Source organism: Rhamphochromis longiceps, linkage group LG19 (assembly GCF_057381845.1).
Source record: "Rhamphochromis longiceps isolate RC_006_pf linkage group LG19, R_longiceps_female_GT1.1, whole genome shotgun sequence".
NCBI lineage: Eukaryota > Metazoa > Chordata > Actinopteri > Cichliformes > Cichlidae > Rhamphochromis > Rhamphochromis longiceps.
In genome coordinates this window covers 30916123-30934999 of record NC_140575.1, presented here as the reverse complement: position 1 = coordinate 30934999, position 18877 = coordinate 30916123, and the positions used below count along the sequence as shown (strand labels likewise).

Sequence of the window (18877 nt, the reverse complement as noted above, 5' to 3'; positions counted from 1 at the left end):
AGAAATCCTATTAAAGTTGATACGAGGATCATCTTTTCATAATAGCTTTTAAGATATTGCTTCAAGGATGGAGTGATTTCTTTAGAGATCACTTTGCGATGACACTTTCATACAACACAGAGCACGAGCATTTAAAATCCAAAATGCCAGGCCTTGCATTGTAACAGTTCATGCATAAACTGCTTTCTTAATGTGGGTTATAGCTGCAAAGACTTTTAATAAGCTTGCTGCTGTCAGAGAGCAATTTCCCCCCTGAGCTGAACTCTTCTTCATGCATTAACAGCTGACAGAAAATAGTAACTCTGACGAGCACCTCAGACATGAAAGGGCACAAACTAATGCAAAATTTGCTACTGTAGCCGTTTAGATATTGTATTGCATAAACTATACAGTAATGTAACAAAAGTAGACACATGAAGAAAACTTTTTTTAAACTTTTTTTGGATTGAGCTGCACAGACTTGTAAGAAAGTGTCCAATAATAAATTAGCAATTCTCACAAAAAGGCAAGGAGAAAGTTTCTGGGCATTGGCATTTCATTGTTGTAGCCACAAAGCTGTCCATGAACTGAATGTGTGAGATAAGTGCTTTGGAGTGCAAACAAACTGAAACAAAAGAACATGAGGTGGAGATTGGTTTAGTAAGTAAGACAGGGGGAGGAAGCACTTCTGCCGTCCAAGGGCATCATAAACCCCAGCATGTGTCTGCACAACAATGCCAACAGGGGCACAAATTCTCCACACACTGGGAATCGATTTCACACAGAGAGGGGAGGACTTGGAAAAGAGGCGTATCGCAGAGACACTGAAATACTGCATCTTGTGTTACTGGATTTGGAGCCCAGTTTTCTGAATGTTTTTTTTCCCCAAGTATCTGCAAGCTGGGAGATCCAGTCAAGTGGAGCTTTCCTGAGCCAGCACAAGAACCTGTGGCCAGCTGAGGAAAAGAGATTGTTCTGGGGGTTTACCTTAGAATAAAATTCATAATAAGCGCTTGAAAATTGTAAGAAAAAAACTTGACTGGCTATGGTGAGCAGCAGTGTGCACAAACTTCATAATCTGTGAGCTTTTACACTAAAAGAAAAACATTTTACACAAAGGCTGACAATAAGAAAAATAACACACATTTAAGGGCCCACAGCAGTGAGACAAACCTGTGCCAAACACACACGCATGTTTTATTAACAACAAACACAAAAGTCAGTGAGAGGTCCAGGATTAGTCCACAAATAACAGAGAGCCAGAGGGGGTAGTGAATACGTGCTGAAAATAGAGCGTCAAAAATAAACTGCTTGTGGTCTTTTAAAAGATATTTTTGTGTTGGGTTAAACGAGAAGTTACGATTTATTTAATCAGTTTCTGTCTGATGTGTCCCCCGGCACCCAGCTGTAGACCGATTGATTTTTTATATTCCTAAAATAAAGCCCCTTCTTTCTTCAGTAGAACTCGATAAAGAGACGAAGGAGAAGAGAAGGAAACAAAAGCGCATGCCAGCCATCAACTGAAATATAACAGCGATACCAAGGGGAAGTCAAAAGATCCACTACCCCCAAATAATTGAAAAATACAATTTAGCTGTTTCATTAAACTGAAATGACCGATGCAATACGGTATATTATAGAGATATCATGAAATAAAAAAAAACGCATTAGAGTAACTAATTACTGAAAACTCGTTTTACTGATTATTTTAACCACGTTGCTTTTTTATTTCATTTTATAGATACTGCTATAAGCGGACTCTGCTCTTCATCGCTGATCGCAGCCAAGTTTGCCGTCTCTTGTTTTATTAAACACGCATAAAAACGCATGTGATAGTAGTGACACGCCCCCTGGTGTTTCACGGCTGCCAGGCTGCTTGAGTTTGATAACCTTGCTCTGCGTCCGAGAGCATCACTGAAGGAATGTGGATGTGGGTCTGGATGCCTTCCTCATGCTGCTAATTGTTGATGCAGCCCCGGAGGTCTCTCGCATGGTTATCAAGGCTCGTCCCCGGTCTCATCTCATCTCCTCCCGCTCAGACCTACAATGATGAGCACCGAGACTGTTTTTGAGAGTGGAGACCAGCCTTGTATTCGGCTGGAGCCCCTGAAGAGCACACACTTGCCGGGCAAGTCGACGCCGACCGATGGCAGCTGCGCTGTCTTCACGGACAGCAGCCCCAAAGCGACAGCCAACGGACTGCACGACATTGAGGACCGGATTCTGAGGATCACCGGCTACTACGGCTACAACCCGGGATACTCCAGTCATAGAAGTGAGTGAAAAGATGCCAAAAAAGAAAAAGAAAAAGAAAAAAAAGAAAAAGAAAGTAGTCTGGTGTAGTCATTTGTTGATGTGACAGGTTCACGCATTTATTAGGCAAGTGTGATACTGCGTAAATTAAAGACTGTGGGAAAACGGTGCTGCCTATCAAAGCATGTTATAGCTGCCAAAAGCAAAAATGCTTGTAATTCGGTGTTTGGAAGAAACAGTGTACAATTGCCAAATTTTTTAAATTCTAATTAGGCCTTGTGCAAAATTGGTTAATGAAAACTGGATTTTAATTGTGGCTGTTAAGGAGCAGCAGAGTGTCCATCTCTGTTAGTGAGGGGGAGGTGGGGGTAAGGGGGCAGAGAGAGGCATACGAACCAAATGTAGCGCTGCGAGACAATGCAGTTACACAGCAAAGAGCCATGCAGTTAAGTGACTGCTTGAACTGTACTCTAAGGTTGCCAGCTATCGAGCGCTCACATTCCCCACATTGGCGAAGGCTGTGAACAGTCACTCCCAATCAATTGTTTATTCAAAATCTCACAGCTTCTCCTGTGATGGATGGGAATATTACCAGCTATCTCCTGGCATGCTTCAAATACAGCAGTGCGTGTATGTGTTAGCTAAGCTTCTCTATAATTTTCTTCTTGTCAAAGAGGTTTTGATTTGTGTCAGGCATTGCTCTGAATTTGCTGACATTGAGACAATGGCTGTGATTGGAGAAGAGAGCTGATGGTGCACTTTGTTCGGGGATGATCTTTAGAAAACTTGCCCTCCGGTTTTGTTCGAGTGTTGCCATTGGCAGCGGGATTATGAGAGAGAAAAGTGGGGAGAAAAGCACTAAGCTCTTTGAAAAGCCAATCAGTGCTATCATAAATGGCTCTATAGTAATGAAGTGAGGTGAGAGGAGGAGGATTTGACAAGGCCTAAAGCACAGGCACAGATTCACCTTTGTGTTGCATAATTGGCCTAACCACTACGATTTTATGTCGTTTCTCTTTTAAAGGGATTTTTTCCCGTTAAACAAATTCCCCAAAATGCAGCTGGTCATCATGTGAGTGTCTTGACATTCAGATGCTGAGACCCTTAACCTCAATTAAATTGGGCACGCAACAGCGGCTCCCTAACATCTCCCTCTGGCTGCTACATAAAAGTTCAAACATAAATTCCTGACTTAAATACACATGCAGGAAAACGATGTGCTCTCAATGTTATGGCTTCCCTGCTCTGTGATATACGGTGACAAATCTATTTGAAATCTCAAAGGAAATACCGCCATGCTGATAGGGTCTCATTCAATCGAGAACAGTTCCAGCTGAGGCTCTTTCAGATCAGCTCGGAGCATCTCAATGGCTTTTTAGATAGAGGCTGCGGAAAGAAAAAGCGAAATGAGCCTGTCTTTCATTAACCGCCTCCTGTTTATCAGGGGTGTCAGTTGCAGTAGATTAACCATGAACGCAATCACACATTTTACTTGAGAATGTGTCTACGTGTCTGGATTAATCTATTGAAAGAACACCTGATTAATCAGGAGCAGTCCAAACTTTCAATTGAAGACAGATTGAACAGTTCAGAGGCTTCTGATACAGCACCAGAGTTATGTAACCAGTCCTGAATGACTGGCTCTAATAAATAAAGTATTTTGTATTTTAGAAGCTTGAAGTAGCACTGGCATCATTGATATTTACTTCTAGTTTTTAAATAGTGCAAATATTCCGATGTATATCGCAGAAGGCTGAGATGATAAGGTGCTGTTGCTGATTACTGATTGGCCAGTAAAAAGAGTTTTTTTTTCTGATTATTGAAAGATTGTTTTAGCTATTTTTAAATAAAAATGCCAACATGAAGAACAGTAGGCATTTTCATTATTTTCTGACAACACAGGCTAAATTATTCATCATCTATTTCTGCAAAAAAAAAAGAAGAAGAAAAAAAGAAAAACAAAAAATAATCATCAAATTAAACAATAATGAAGATCAGTATCTGGTGAGGCTCTGGTTTCCAGTTTTTGCAGCCTTGAGTCTGTTATTCTATCGTCTATAATATTCTGTACTTGTGAAAATGAAAGATGGGGTGCTGTCTGTGATATTATTTGAAATATAGGGAGCAGGTGTGGATTGCAAGAGCCGTACCAAGGTTATAAAAGATCAGTCAGAAGGGGTTTTTTGACCTGAAAGACATTTCCCATTTTTTAGATAAATCCGTTTCCCCTGTTTTTTTCCATCTATCAATCAAATGAATGAAAGTCCATACAAGGTGCTCTCCAGTGCAGCTTGTCAGTGTTTTTCCTGTGTTTACAGCTCTTAAACACGTAGCTGCTAATCTGACAAAATTTTATTTGCACATCATCATCCTGCTAATTCTTCTTCTCTTTCTTTGCTGCGTCTTGCTGCCTGAAAGCATTGCACTCAAGTACTGTGGTTTGTTTACACTTTGAATCACATGTCCCTCAAGCTGGTGAGTATCATTTTCCATAAAGGACAAGACAAAGGAGCACCTAAATAGAACAGAAGGCCTGTCCTGCCAAGCCTATGGCGTAATGATATATTTAGTAAGATCTTGTTGCCAGTTTGTTCGTATTGCCACTTGCCATCTGTGTTGAATTAGAAGATGCCTCTGAGGGGAATTGTGGACCACATTTGGAGACAAGGTCCGGACTCTAATGCATACAGTACAGTCATGACACAATGGCTGCATGCAGTGACAGAATCTGAGAGGGAAAAAGTAAATGCTTTTCTAAACAAGCAAGGTGCAATATCTCTTGATCCGCTACTTACATGGTTGCACAGCTATGAACGCGTGCTCCAGTGAGAAGCTGTAACGGAATCAATTTTTTAATGAGAAAATAAAAGGAAAGTAAATTCTAACAGAACAATGGTGTGTGAGGCAAATGCTTCCCCAGCACCTCCTGGAAAACATTGCTGTAATTTGCTGGGTGTCTTTTTTGAGGTGGTAATTTAGAAAAAGTGTGTAGTGCGTGTGCGCTCCCCGCTGGGTAAATAGGTACAGTGCAAGAGAAATTGCAGGTACTTGTAGTTGAAGTCCCACTCAGTACTGGACCTATATCTTTTTCACTGCAGGCGTCACAGTAAAGCAGGGGCACACCTGAGCACTCAGAAGGAAATTATATGGAGGAAGGGCAGGAAAGGCAACCATTTATCACAGAGCAGTGTGTTTTTATGTCTACTTCTGTCCACAGACAAAGTCTAGAAACATAAGGAAAGAAGACAGATGATGATTGTGAATCTATACATGCCTGTGAGTGTGCTTTAAAATCAGACAGTGTTCACACTAGATGAATATCCCTTTTCTTCCTCAAACATTCTGTATGTGCACATACTTATTTTGGACCGTCCCGTTCCCATGCCTGCTCACTCTGTGCTATTTATAGCCAGGCCAACGAATGGGATATGAGCTTTGCCTGAATGACTCCTGGAGTGCTGTTAGTCCTCAATGCTCCTGCAAAAGCACAGAACTAACCTGGGAGTAATGGGTGCAATATTTCTCCATGAGAGTTACAGAAGTGCTGACCTATTCTTGTGCGACTGTACACTCGATGTTGTAGTATTGCAGCCCATTTCAGGTGATAAAATTGAAGAAAAAAAAAAGAAAGATTTTTTCTTTAGCTCACCTCAGCAATTTATGCTTAGGAACTTTGTTTTGCAAGTATCTTGGGGCTATTGCAGAGATTATCGCCCACAAAGACACTTGAACCCCAGCTGCTCTGGATGCGTCTGTCACTGTGTGAGCGGGTTAATGGCTGTAGTGTAAAAGCCCTTTGAGTGATCAGTAAGAAATAAAGGAGCATATACATTACAGCCAACTGCTGTCATGCAAAGTAACATTACATAATATGGGAAGAGAGTATGCGTGTGTGCGTGCATTGCTGCTACACTGAGGTATGAGCTGCAGCCAAACATTGCCCTCTTGTGGTCTGTAAATCTAATCACATCAATAAATCTTTGTAAAAATGTTTCCATCATTTTTAGAAAGTCAGTGGGATTATTTGTTTGTGAACTGGACCAACAAAACAAACCCCAGAAATAATGACCAAGCCATATTTTATTAAAGTGTTATTAAATTCCCAAACTGATCTACTTAGTAAAGTCAGTATCTGTGGTGTTATTAATCAGGCGTACCCAAAGTTTCCACAGTCAAATGGCCATACACCACAGGTATGGGATGTCGGTGCATTTTACTTGGTTATTGGATTTAGTGATAGAGCACAAACAAAAGAAGAAAGCAGCATGGGTCTGGGTGTCTGTTTTGTGTGTGTGTGTGTGTGTGTGGGAGGGGGGTGACATTTACTTACAAACAAGCTCAACTTGCTTAACATAGAAGAACATTAACACTCGTGTAGGTTTTCAATGTCTACATGAAATGAGAACAACAAAATATAATAAAACAAAGCAAAAAGACCCCAACAAAAAACGAACAAAACCAAACCAATTGAGTGTAGGTCTGTGTAGACAAAAAATAAATAGTTCCCACAGTAACAGACTGAACCCACTAAACTCACAGTAATAGCCATATCCTTGCTTTGACGCTTTGGGGTCCACAGGGACTAAGTAAAGCGCTATACAAATACAGGCCATTTACCATTTTTTTACCACTTTGTTCAGTTGGCTCAGAAGGACAAATCCTATTAATTGTGAATGCTAACTGGGCCTAGTTTAACACACACTGATGTTGATATTTTAAAATGTACTTTGTTATTGTTTTAATATAAAAAAATCACCATAACTTTGACTGCGTAGTGCAGAAATGTGAGTGACTCAACCCTTTAAGGCTTGGAGAAAATTGTCTCTTTAAGAGTTTTTTTCCCCGTGTTCCTGTCCCACCTGTAATGCAGCCAATCATATTTACCACTAGATGTCCTCATCTTCAAATGTTCTCAGTACCTTGGGTTGAGTTGTTGAGGTACCGTGTCTGGATACACACCTGAAATTTGTTCAAAGGCTTTTCAGCTAAAATTAGCGCCCTGTGCTCGTCGTCTTTGCTCCCGGACCTTGTTGAGATGTGATGAGTAACAGAGAGGTGCTAAAGACAAAGACCCGTCTACTGCAAACTGTCGAGCATTAGTTAATCTGAATGACAAAAGAGCTTGAATGGGTCGAGTGCGTCAGTGTGCACAGGAGACTGTGTTGCTATGGAGGTAAAGAGGGAGGATGCTGTGGTATACTGTGCTTTGATCAGTTATGCTTGCAGACCATTTTGTTATATAGACACACTTTCCATTTTATTAGCTACTCTAAAAAGGGATTATTATTAGAATTTTTTCTGTCTTTCTTTCTTAGTTAGAGAGTTATTGAATGATTGAAGTTCATGTATGGTTTGCTTGAATTGTAGAATAAAATGCAGATATGTTGTAAAGGTCTGATGGGAATGAATGATCAGTAACTTTCCTCTCAGCAGTAACAAAAAAGAAAGCATCCAAAGTTAGATGTAGGCCGAACAGTATAGTAACGCAGGATAGAGAAAGCAATAATCTTCTTAAAACTTAGAGTTGTTAGTCCAATATTTGAGATTGAACTGTGACAAGAGGTATTTCTCTTAATCCGATACTGATTCGAATCCCAGGATTTGCTGACTGGGTCGCTCCTCTGTCCCCTCAGTGTCTAGGTGTTGGCTCCTCTCATCAGCAGGTCTATTTTTACATTTAACCCTCCAGCTTGTCCCTGGATTACGTATTCAGTCCTGCTTGTCACACATTAAATGTGCAAACATTTTAAAACAATGCTGATTCTGGTTGCATAATTTAAAGCATTAGTATTCTTGTTACACTCATTCTGTAACTGGGTGACCCCAGGGAATAAATGTGCCTGCATCACAACGTCATCCTAAAACTGAAAGTAGAGAAGTGCTTTTTTCAAAGTGTTGAACTCTAACAGATGAATTACCATAATGTTACTGGAACGTGGCCCCAAATTTTCAGTGTCTTTTTGTCACTTGCAAGAAACAGCCAAACAATAACTGTGCTGTTTTCTATTCTCTCGCAGCCTGAAGAATGCACAACAAATACTCTGATCTGTTATGCCCTTTGTAGCTTTGCCAGATCTTTGGCTGATCAGCATTTGAAACGGGAGGCAGACGTTAACAGAAATCCTGGAGCAGACATGCTGCAAATAGCTTTCAGTATTCACAGCCAGCCAACTTAGGCAAAAATCACATTGCAGTTACTGTACTGAGTGGTTCCCCTGTTTCCTGTTTCTCAGGTCACATTGCTCCTGGTCTTGCTTCTCCAATTCAGATTTTACTGTAAGATTTCATAGTAATATTTATTACTGGCTGCATCGCCTCATGTGTCTGACCGCATATACTTTGGCACTGATATGTTGTTGACGTAGAGGCCAGAGTGATATTTAGGTCCATTAAATCTTCAGGTAGATAAACCACAGCATCAGATTGAATAACTGCATGGCTTTCCTTGAAATGGAAACTCCTGACCAACTATAATCCTGAGCCTGACTCACAAACGCTATTCCGATCATCAACATAGCTGCTGATGAGGGTTTCCCTTGACTGTGCAGCAGTGACGGATAAAATATTAAAATCCTTCGTTAAAGTACCAGCATATAATAAATAAATAAACAGCTAACATCCACAGAAATTTCTGCATAAATAAAGAAATTCTTATCAAAAGTGCTTACAGTGATTATGGATTTTTTTTTAAGAACCACACTACAGTGATTTATCATAAATGGACATTTGTTGAATTTTTAAAATTAGGACTGACTTGTAGGAAAGTGTTTTCATTTTCTTGGTAAGGTGGCCCTGAGAGGTCAAACATAATACAAACTGAGAAGCTTCTGAAGTGACAGAAACCAAAACACGGAAAGGATCGCACTGAGACGCACTTAAAAGACGCTGTGGATTCATTTGTGTTGTAAGGGAGAAAAATGTGATTCATATAATACACAAAACACACTTCTGTTGTGATTCGTACATTTTCTTTTCCATTTCTCCTTTGTTTTCTTCAACTTGTTTTGTGTGTTTTTGTAGAGTTTCTGTACTTGCTGGCCTTTTCTTAATGCGTTTGACCTCTCCGGCCCACCGTATCTTGGTGATCTATGTGTTATGTAGAGTCTTTTCTTACCTTCTGCCTTCAAGTAAATTTGGTACAATGGAACGACACAGAGGGGAAGTACCTCTGCTTTGCTTAACCTGATTTCTTACGTGCATGAAATTATAAGAATAACAGGGGAGCTCTTGACTTCCATCCAAGTCAGCAACAGATAACCAGTGTGATTCTTCATTTAAGTAAACAGATACAGAACACTGTAAGTGATTGTTTTACTAACTCGTAATGTATTCTGCTTTAAATAACTCAGATTCAGATTGTAGAATATGGAAATAACGCGTGAGTACCGTGCAATAATAAAATGCAAACATATAGTAGTGGAGTATGGATTATGTGGGTAAAAAGGCCTATTTTCCCTCTGAGAGAACTAAGATGACCTCTGTGCACAACAGGATTTAAATGCCTGGGATTGTCATGTATTCTTTTGTAGTATGCACATGGTTTTTGCCTTTTTCATATCGTCGTTCAATTGACTAATGTGTCAGGGTTTGAGGCAACAAGACGGAGAGAGCTCTACTAATAATATGACTCTCAAGGGGTAGTCAAGAGCAGGAGAGGTGCCAAGGAAAGAGAGAGGCATTGCAAGACAGAGGGCAAGAGTTTGTACAGGGGGGGAGATTAAAGAGAGAGAGAGATGGAAAAAGTAAGGAGAGCCTTGTCAGGTAGAAAAGAGAGGGGAGGAGGAAAAGAGGGGCCACAGCTAGCACAGCATAAATTTGCCTGAGCTGCTTGGTTACCTTCCAAACAAAGCTGCTGATTTGCGGAGCAAAGGAAGAGGAGGGAAAAGTGAGTGAGACAGACACGAAAAGAGGAGGGGGAGGATAGAAAGAGATGAGGGGAGTGATTGCACCATGCCACACACACTTGAAGCTCAGTCTCCCTTGGAGACACTGGCAGAGCTGGATCACGGCATGATAGAGCAACTGTAGGGTCTCCACTTCGCTACACTTCCACTTCGCTATCACCACTGAGCTGTGGCACTATACAGACGTGCTGGGCTAGAGAGGAACAGAGAGTCAGGACTTGAGTCCTGGAAGGAGACTAAAGATTTGACAGAGACCTAGGAAGAGGAGGAGGAGGCAGTCAAGAGTGTGAAGAAAAAGCAGAGGAGTCGGGAGTCTGAGGATGCACGGAGCGAGCTGAAGGAGCTGCTGAGCTTGCAGCAGCAGCCAAGCAACACTTCTAAACTCAAATACACACTACTTCCAGGGGAGGACAGTGTGTGGTGCCCCCAGTGGAGGATGAAGAAGCACTCAGCCCGAGTGGCTCCTCTCAGCTCATACAGCACTCAGGTCCTGACCTGCCCTAACTCTGAAGGTAAACTGAAAGCTCCAAAGAGACACAAGATGCCATTTATACTGTACTGGAGTATACTGTATGCATTGTGTGTGTAAATAGAAAAATAAGATACGACAAAGTACTTAACTTTTATTTTCAGGGTCACGAGTGACATTTTGTTTCCTACAACGCATCAAATACACCAAAGTGCCATGTAGAGTCTATAAGTCTTCATAGGAAATATTGAGATTTTAATAAATATGGACGTTTCCAAATTATATCCTGCTCCATTTACATGAGAGCAGCCTTTGGATCTAAAAACTGTTTGAATTTGAATACTGTAAAAAAAATGTTTTCTATTATTTCAGCCTCCTGGTAGCAGTGTAATGGTAATGGAGTGTGTAAAGCCTGTTGTTGTTCCCCCTCATCTGATTAAACATTTTAGCCCCCCACCTTTAACTCTGTTAACAGAGATTACTGTGATGCCACTAATCAACTTTTCATCAGCATCATGATATCCATGTCTCATCTTCAGGCCTAATTTGGATAAAGACTTAATGCGTTTTGACCTGAGCTAAGCTGGCTAAAAACTGCAGACAAGACTATGAGCCTCTTATTGGATTCAACGGGCCTCCATCAATCACTGCCGTGCAACATTAGTGGTGGCGATAAAGGAGAAAATGGATTAAAATGTGAGGTTCCAGAAGCATACTGCATCACGATGAATGGATAAATGGGTACCGGTGGTGACTGATGCTATGCAGCACTGGGTTTTCTGCAATGAAGTGTTCTAGCACTTCCAAATACTCTGACTCCATGTCTGAACCGATATAAGCTACTGTGCATTTAACCTATAAAACTATAAAAAACCTCAAAATATTACACTTTTTTATCCCGAGTATCACTGCAGTGGATGCTTCTTTGACATGAGGAAATTAGCTTTTCTTGGGTTACATTTAACACACTGTTCATTTTATCCTGACTTGTAGATTTTAATATTTGTGCATGTATTCATTCTTTTATCCAATCACATTTTACCTACCAAAGCACCAAAACTGATCATCACTCACTTAAAAAAAAAAAAAAAAAAAAACCACCCCAGCACTAAGTAACTAATTATTCATCATGGACATACAGATACCTTAACACTACTAACCTTAAATTTGAGCTTTTCATAAAACTTGCCCTGAGTTGGACTGAATTTACCTTCACTCCTGCAGTACTGTGTTGTCAGCCTGTGTTTAGCAGAGATTATTGTTTCCTTTGCAAAATTTTACCACCAATATTTGTCAGCAATAATACTGTCTGCTATGAGAATACAATTTTGGCAATGGGAGCAACTTTTATGAGACAGGGGAATAGTAGAGTTATAATATTACTGCGTCTTGGCATCAGATGAGCCTGTTGTGGCTTTTACCTCAGGACAGAAAAGCTTGCATCTGACACTAAAAGCTTTAGGTTTTGTCGGTGCTGTGAAACACAAACCATCCTGCTGTGTGGATGAAGAAAAACAGACCTAAAGTTAAAAAAAAAAAAAATTAAAATAAATAAAAGAGCTGCTTCTCTATTGCAGAAATATCGGACCTCAGTTTTTTCCACTTAGCAACCACCAGGTTCATTAGTTTGATTAAGAACCCTTGCTGTGACAGAATGCAATTAAATGAAATCCCTCGATGATCCTGCAGAAACTGTATCGACGGTGAGCTTTTTGCCTTTAACACATCCCCTGAATAGAAACAGTTTAAGTGCTGTTCTCCCGCGAGCGTTTTTTGTGGTGGGGGTTGAACTCATTATTACTTTTGAATTGTTGGGTGCTAAATAATATTTTTCTTTTGCACTTTGAAGGCTCGTAAAAGCCTTCAAAGTGTAAGTGGTCATTGAAGAATTTTCCACTCTGCACCGTGGACAGACGGTCAGTGCTGCAGCAATGCAGTGTTGGAAAATACATTCACGTGAGCTTTATTGGAGCTACTTTACTCGGGTGTTTCCATTTTATGCTAAATTTGTAATATGCCTCATTCCACAGTTTTTTTTTTTTTTTTTTACACCAATACATTAACTAGAAAGCTCACTGGTGCTTTGCAGTTGAAAAACAAGTTATTTGTCTATAATGAGGAATGCTTTTTTTCTTTTAAAACACTCATTTGGTTTCATCTAAATAATTGTTTGAGGCCCAGACTGGAATAAAACTGTATTACTATAAAAAATATATATTTGTTAACTTCCCCATTACCTGTACCCTAAAGCACAGCTAGCCTGCCTAGAGACTACTACACTCAAAAAAATATTTGTTCCCTAATTCTGACTTTAATTAATTTGATTACATCTAAATTTTACAATTTTAAATGTTAAATTTAATGGAACCAGGTCAAATGAAATTTGACTAGCATATATTTTTCTTTTATTTATTATAGTTACATTTTACTTTAAATCATTACTTTGTGTTTTAGTGTACTGAGCATTGAAAAACATGTTTTTTTCTTCTTTCTAACCCCATTTAGCATCTTTTTCTGCAGTGAACTAAAATCTTTAAAGGAACACAAAGTATAATGCATATAAAGTTAAGTTAAAATGCACTGATGTATCACTAATGCAAAAGTTGATACTGATACTCAGTTTAGGGAAACCAATTTTCTTCAGAGTGCCTCCTTTCATGTGATGCTAAGTACATGTAGAGGATAATACACTGATACGATCTTAAATGCAGGACTTTTAATTGCAAAGGAGCATTTTTATGTTCTTATTTTTTTACTTCTATCCTTGAACTGATTGAAGACGGCTGCCAGTAATGACTGTGTCCAAACTGCAATTTTATAATCTCTTGGGCAGTTTTTCAGCCACTGAGTGCCGGCGATGATCTCATGCACTTATAAAGGATATATACCACGTTTGGCAAGACTTTTGATTGTTTTATGAAGTTACTCATCAACTTACTTTCAAAGTTTGGTGACGTTTTCCTCTGTTTGCATCCTGTAAAAAGAAGGAATGGATTTTAAAACACATACTGGCATCTGATCACATAAGGAACTTTACAAAAACTAAACTTCTACCAGCTGTCCTACTGATAAAATGGCTGTTTGATCAAAGAGTTTGCTCTTCACACACTGTGTTACAGCTTCTTTTGATGTAAGAAATGATTATTTACTGCACTTGTTGGTACAATCCATTTCCAGTACACGTCACTGACTTGTGCTCCCATTGCTTGACATCCTGCTGAGGTCTTTTTGCAGATAACAAACAGAAGACTATCGCATGCAATAATGAGCACCCCTGTGTTGTGAAGAGGAGAGCTACTACTGCTACACGTTCTAGTGTGTTTGCAGGGCTCTGGTGTCTGTGGCGGAAATGGCAGAGCTTTAGGTGCTGAGCTAGCAAACAGCCAGCACATGTCATCTTTTATTCCTGCCCTGGTGTAAATTGATCACACTGTTGAGAGGTAAAGAACAGATCTGAGCTCACACACATCCCACTTTGCTTTCTCTGATCGTCCATAAAGGCACTGGGACATACGTATCATTTAACCTTTGCAATTTGGATGTTCCAGTAAAGTTCCAGTAAATTCCTTTTCACAGCAGCGATACAAGAACAGTGTCCCATGAGCACCAAGGTTGGCCTGACTTTCATGTTGACTGTCATGTGGTTAGGTTTACTTTTGCTCTCTGGGCATCCGGTTTCTGTGCACATCTGGCTACAAAGGGAGTACAGTACATGCTGCATCATGAGGCAACCAAGCTATTTATGGCATGTGCAGCGTGCAGCGTGTTAACCCGATGCATTTTAAACGGAGCCTCAATTGTGCCACCACAGCAAGAAAGGCAAACTGAGGCAGTGATCACTAAGGACGACTGATCGATGAAGCTCATGTGCTGGAACCCAGTCAGGAAGCCACAATGCAGGCAGCACTGAAGTCTATATATAGTGGTGCAAAAAATACAAAAGTTGTTAAGTTTAAACTCATTATACTAATCAAAATTATTCAGATGAAATCTGATGCTAGCTGTGGATTTCCTTTAATTTTTCTCCCCCCTTCTTGACTCTCATCAGGAGAGGATGGCTCGGAATCTCACGCAGAGACACCAGGAAGTGAGACCAGTATGGAGAGCCAGTCCTTCCATACGTGCGCCAACACGGCTCTGAAGGTGCTGGGTGGTTTGCTGATGGTGCTGTGTGTTTCCTCCTCCTGGGTGGGTACCACTCAGGTGGTGAAGCTGACCTTCCAGTCATTCTCCTGTCCCTTCTTCATCTCCTGGTTCAGCAGCAACTGGAACATCCTCATCTTCCCCATCTACTACTCGGGACATGTCGTCACCACACGGGAGAAGCAGACCCCCATCCAGAAATTCAGGTAAACCTCATTTAAGAAGTTTTAAGAAGCCAAGTGTGATATCTGAGGAGGTTCCGATCTATTATCATTTTACCTCTGGTGAGTTGGAACCAGTATTAAACCACCCTCAAGCCTGTGAGAGCCAAACAACCATCATGTCCATTCTCTAAACACAGTCTTCCAAACAATGAAGCATTTCCATTCAGAAGACTTTACTGGTGTTTTTCTCTAACAGGGAGTGCAGCAAGCTCTTTGGGGAGGATGGAATGACTCTCAAGCTTTTTGTAAAGAGGACAGCACCCTTCTCAATCCTGTGGACACTGACCAACTACCTGTACCTCTTAGCCTTGAAGAAATTGACCGCCACTGATGTCTCTGCCCTCTACTGTTGCCACAAAGCTTTTGTTTTTCTCCTCTCATGGATTGTCCTCAAGGACCGGTTCATGGGTGTTCGGGTCTGTATGAAAACAAGAAGGAGATTGTTTATTACCTGTTTAACACAAGCTTTTACTACTTCAAAATGTGTCATCTATGTGTCTATGTGCAGATTGTGGCTGCCATAATGGCCATCACAGGTATTGTCATGATGGCTTATGCTGACGGTTTCCACGGTGATTCCTTTGTGGGTGTGGCATTGGCTGTGGGCTCAGCCTCAACTTCAGCTCTTTATAAGGTCAGACTTCCTCATAAGCCCGTTCCAGTCTGAGCTATGCTTGATTTTTGATTGCATCGTGTCAACTCTTTGTTTTCTCACCATCCAGGTGCTGTTCAAGATGTTCCTAGGCAGCGCCAACCTTGGAGAAGTGGCTCATTTTCTTTCCACCATGGGCTTTTTCAACCTCATCTTCATCTCCTGTGTGCCCCTCATCCTGTATTTCACCAGGGTAGAGCACTGGGGCTCACTCTCCTCACTGCCGTGGGGATACATGTGTGGACTGGCAGGACTGTGGCTGGGTGAGAGTGCATATACACCGGATGGTTTCATCCACATGTACAAACCATTTTGGATCATTTTAAGGCTTTTAGTATAACTATAGGGATTCATTTCTTATAGTTACCATCAGTCACTCGGTGGATATGATGTTTATATTGTCTGAATACAGGATCTGTAGGCAAAGGGCATTATTTTAAGTATCGGAAATTTTCCACTTTCCGTTTGTTGTCTGCTTTTAGCCCCAGTAATGGAACGTTAGCTATCGACTGACAACAATTTAGCTTTTTATTCGCTTTTTGAAATATATGTGTATTCATAAATAATGGTGAGTGGAAGGAAGTGTTCCATTATCCACTTTCCAGATAACCTGGCAAGACCATAAGCTACAAAATATTGGCCGCCATCCCCAGTGGCTAGGTCAGATAACTAAGCTAATGGGTTCCCAGATGAGACGTTTCACCTCTCATCCGAGAAGCTTCTTCGGTTCTTAGAGTCAGTGGTGGACAGTCCCAGATTTATGCCCACCATTTGACTCTTAGAACTGAAGAAGCTTCTCGGATGAGAGGTGAAACGTCTTCAAGCAACTTAAAGAAGTCCAGACGCTTTTCTTTCCAAGCTCCTTAGACAACGATGACCTGGATGACTGAGAACCTTCACAGAGTCTTCTGTTTCTTTTGCAGTGTTCAACATCCTGGTCCATGTTGGTGTGGTACTGACTTACCCCATTCTGATCTCTATAGGGACACTGCTCAGTGTGCCGGGAAATGCAGGTAAGGTTTCTATTATCTGCCATTCACTGATCATTTTGATGTAAAATAATATGATTGTAAAAAATGGAGTAAACGGCCACACATACTGTGGCGCTGTATTGAGAGGTCAGCATTTAGGGCCACTGTAGCAAACAGATTACACAGCAAGTCTGCCTCTTTTGTCCCGGAAACCCAATCATCAGTGTGCCTCGACAGATCCTGCAACCATCCTCTTGCTAAGGGAGGATCAGATTCCCAAGGCAACACAAATGCCTGCAGACGAGTTCTTTTCCTTAATGGTCTGTATGAAGGTCAGTGGGTTACGGGAACCTGTCCCAGGGCTCCAGACCACAAAGACACAGAGGATAAAGTGGATTGCTTGTGCTGATTATAAGCTGCATTTGTTACACTAATCCCCCTACAGCCGCACTGTCCTGTGGTTTATCTTACTTTATGTAATTAATCTCGATTTGATTGTGTTTCTCTCTCATCCTTCACACTCTCTATCCCCATCCTGCTCTCTGGCTCCCTCTTTTGTTCCCACCCATATTTATTCCCCTCTCACTCTAGCTGTAGATCTTTTGAAACATGAGGTGATCTTCAGTGTGGTGCGACTGGCTGCCACCTGCATCATCTGCCTGGGCTTCCTGCTCATGCTGCTACCAGAGGAATGGGACTCAGTCACTCTGCGTTTCTTGGCCACCATTGCGGACAAAAAGTCAGAGGACCACGGCGAGGAGCTCACAGACTCCAGCACCCACACTCGAAGCCGCAGTCGCGCAAATGGCACTGTCTCCATTCCCTTGGCATGACATGCTCTGATAGTAACCTCTGTTAACCAGTCTGGAAACTCCACATTTCTCCAGAGCCCACACTGGAGGTGTGGTGGGACGCTCAGTCCATGTGGACTCATCTATCAGGAAGTGAGGCAGTAACGTCTTGAACTTCAAACTTCACTCTGGAGACGTACTGTTTCTATCACTTCACAACAACAGGGGAAACTGAAAACATTTATGGATCATGCAACTTGAAAGAGCTGAAAGTGTTATTTACTTTCTTGACATACTTGCCGCGCTCCATCCCTCGCACGCACCCAAACCAAGAGCTGACTGGCTCCCCTTGAGATGCTCTGCAGACTGTATTCTGTGAATATAACTATCAGCGGGGCCAGTTTGGCTCAGTCTTACACATATTTATGATATTTATTTAGATCTGTATCAATAAGAGTAATAATTTTAAATCTTACTGAATAGCGTTATATAGAAGAATGATGATTATACTATGCTTAATGTACAGGATCTTTTGATTTTGTAATAAAAGTCTTAAAACCCACAAAAAAGCTGCATCTAACTGAGAATCACATGTATGTATTTCTAATATTTTTGGAAAAACTTCTAGCTTCAGAACTTTATTGCCTGGATAACTGAAAAGCATTCGTATACATTTATATACAGATAATGGTGCTGGAAAAGCTTCACATCCCAAAGACCAAAGCAACGGCTCCACTGTTTCTAAGCAAAGCTCTGACATGAGGTCACATTTTTGGTATTAATATTAGACTAATATTTTAGAACTGATAAACTGACTGTATATTTATTTGACACAAATAAATGTAAAAAAAATAAAAATAAAAAAAGCAAATGACTCTGCACCCTGAATCACATTATCAGCAGAGTAATATTAAAACATTTTTTTATTTAATCGAATCTTCTCTGCCATTACAAATTATTTACTGAATATATAATATTAGTCAAGCTAGCTATAAAGATGGAAACACACCTATCAGAATGAACTAAAGCAGACTGTTGTCCCTTTGACCATTAACTGCTCATGGACAAGTATTTTTAGCAAAATTAAGTAGTGTGATTCATTCAGTATTAGTATTCTCTGTGTTGCTCTGATTCAGCAGTGATGACTTTCCAGAATTCTTCTCTTTGAGAATTACAATGCTTTTCCGTGCTGTTCTTCGCTTTCTCACACACAAATACACAATACACAGAAAACTGACAGTTAACTGTAATTTTTCCTTTTTCACAGATACACACAATTAATGGTGAAAATGTCTAACAATGGTCAAAGCTCACGGGACATGGTTTCCTACAGACCATATGCTATGATCTTGTCACTGTGATTTTTTTTTAAATATCTCATAACATGGTGAAAAACAGACAATCCCAAGAGTCACACTACAGTGCTGTTATGGTGGAGCACAGTCAGTGAGTTGAAACCTCTAATGAAGCATTTGCTGAGATGACAGTTTC

General features: G+C 40.7%; 1 protein-coding gene across 2 annotated transcripts; it reads left to right on the top strand.

Moving 5' to 3' along the window:
• Nucleotides 1-1904: 1904 nt before the first annotated feature.
• Nucleotides 1905-18199, top strand: slc35f4 (solute carrier family 35 member F4). 2 transcript variants are annotated; one of them, XM_085391288.1, is made up of 7 exons: nucleotides 1905-2254; nucleotides 14654-14954; nucleotides 15169-15388; nucleotides 15481-15606; nucleotides 15695-15887; nucleotides 16548-16637; nucleotides 17187-18199. In XM_085391288.1, the coding sequence occupies exons 1-7, from the start codon at nucleotides 2026-2028 to the stop codon at nucleotides 17426-17428; spliced, it is 1401 nt and encodes a 466-aa protein (XP_085247414.1). In that variant the 5' UTR covers nucleotides 1905-2025; the 3' UTR covers nucleotides 17429-18199. The 2 variants fall into 2 exon arrangements, with proteins under 2 accessions (XP_085247414.1, XP_085247415.1); XM_085391289.1 differs by lacking the exon at nucleotides 1905-2254 and adding an exon at nucleotides 9724-10648.
• The last annotated feature ends 678 nt before the right edge of the window (nucleotides 18200-18877 follow it).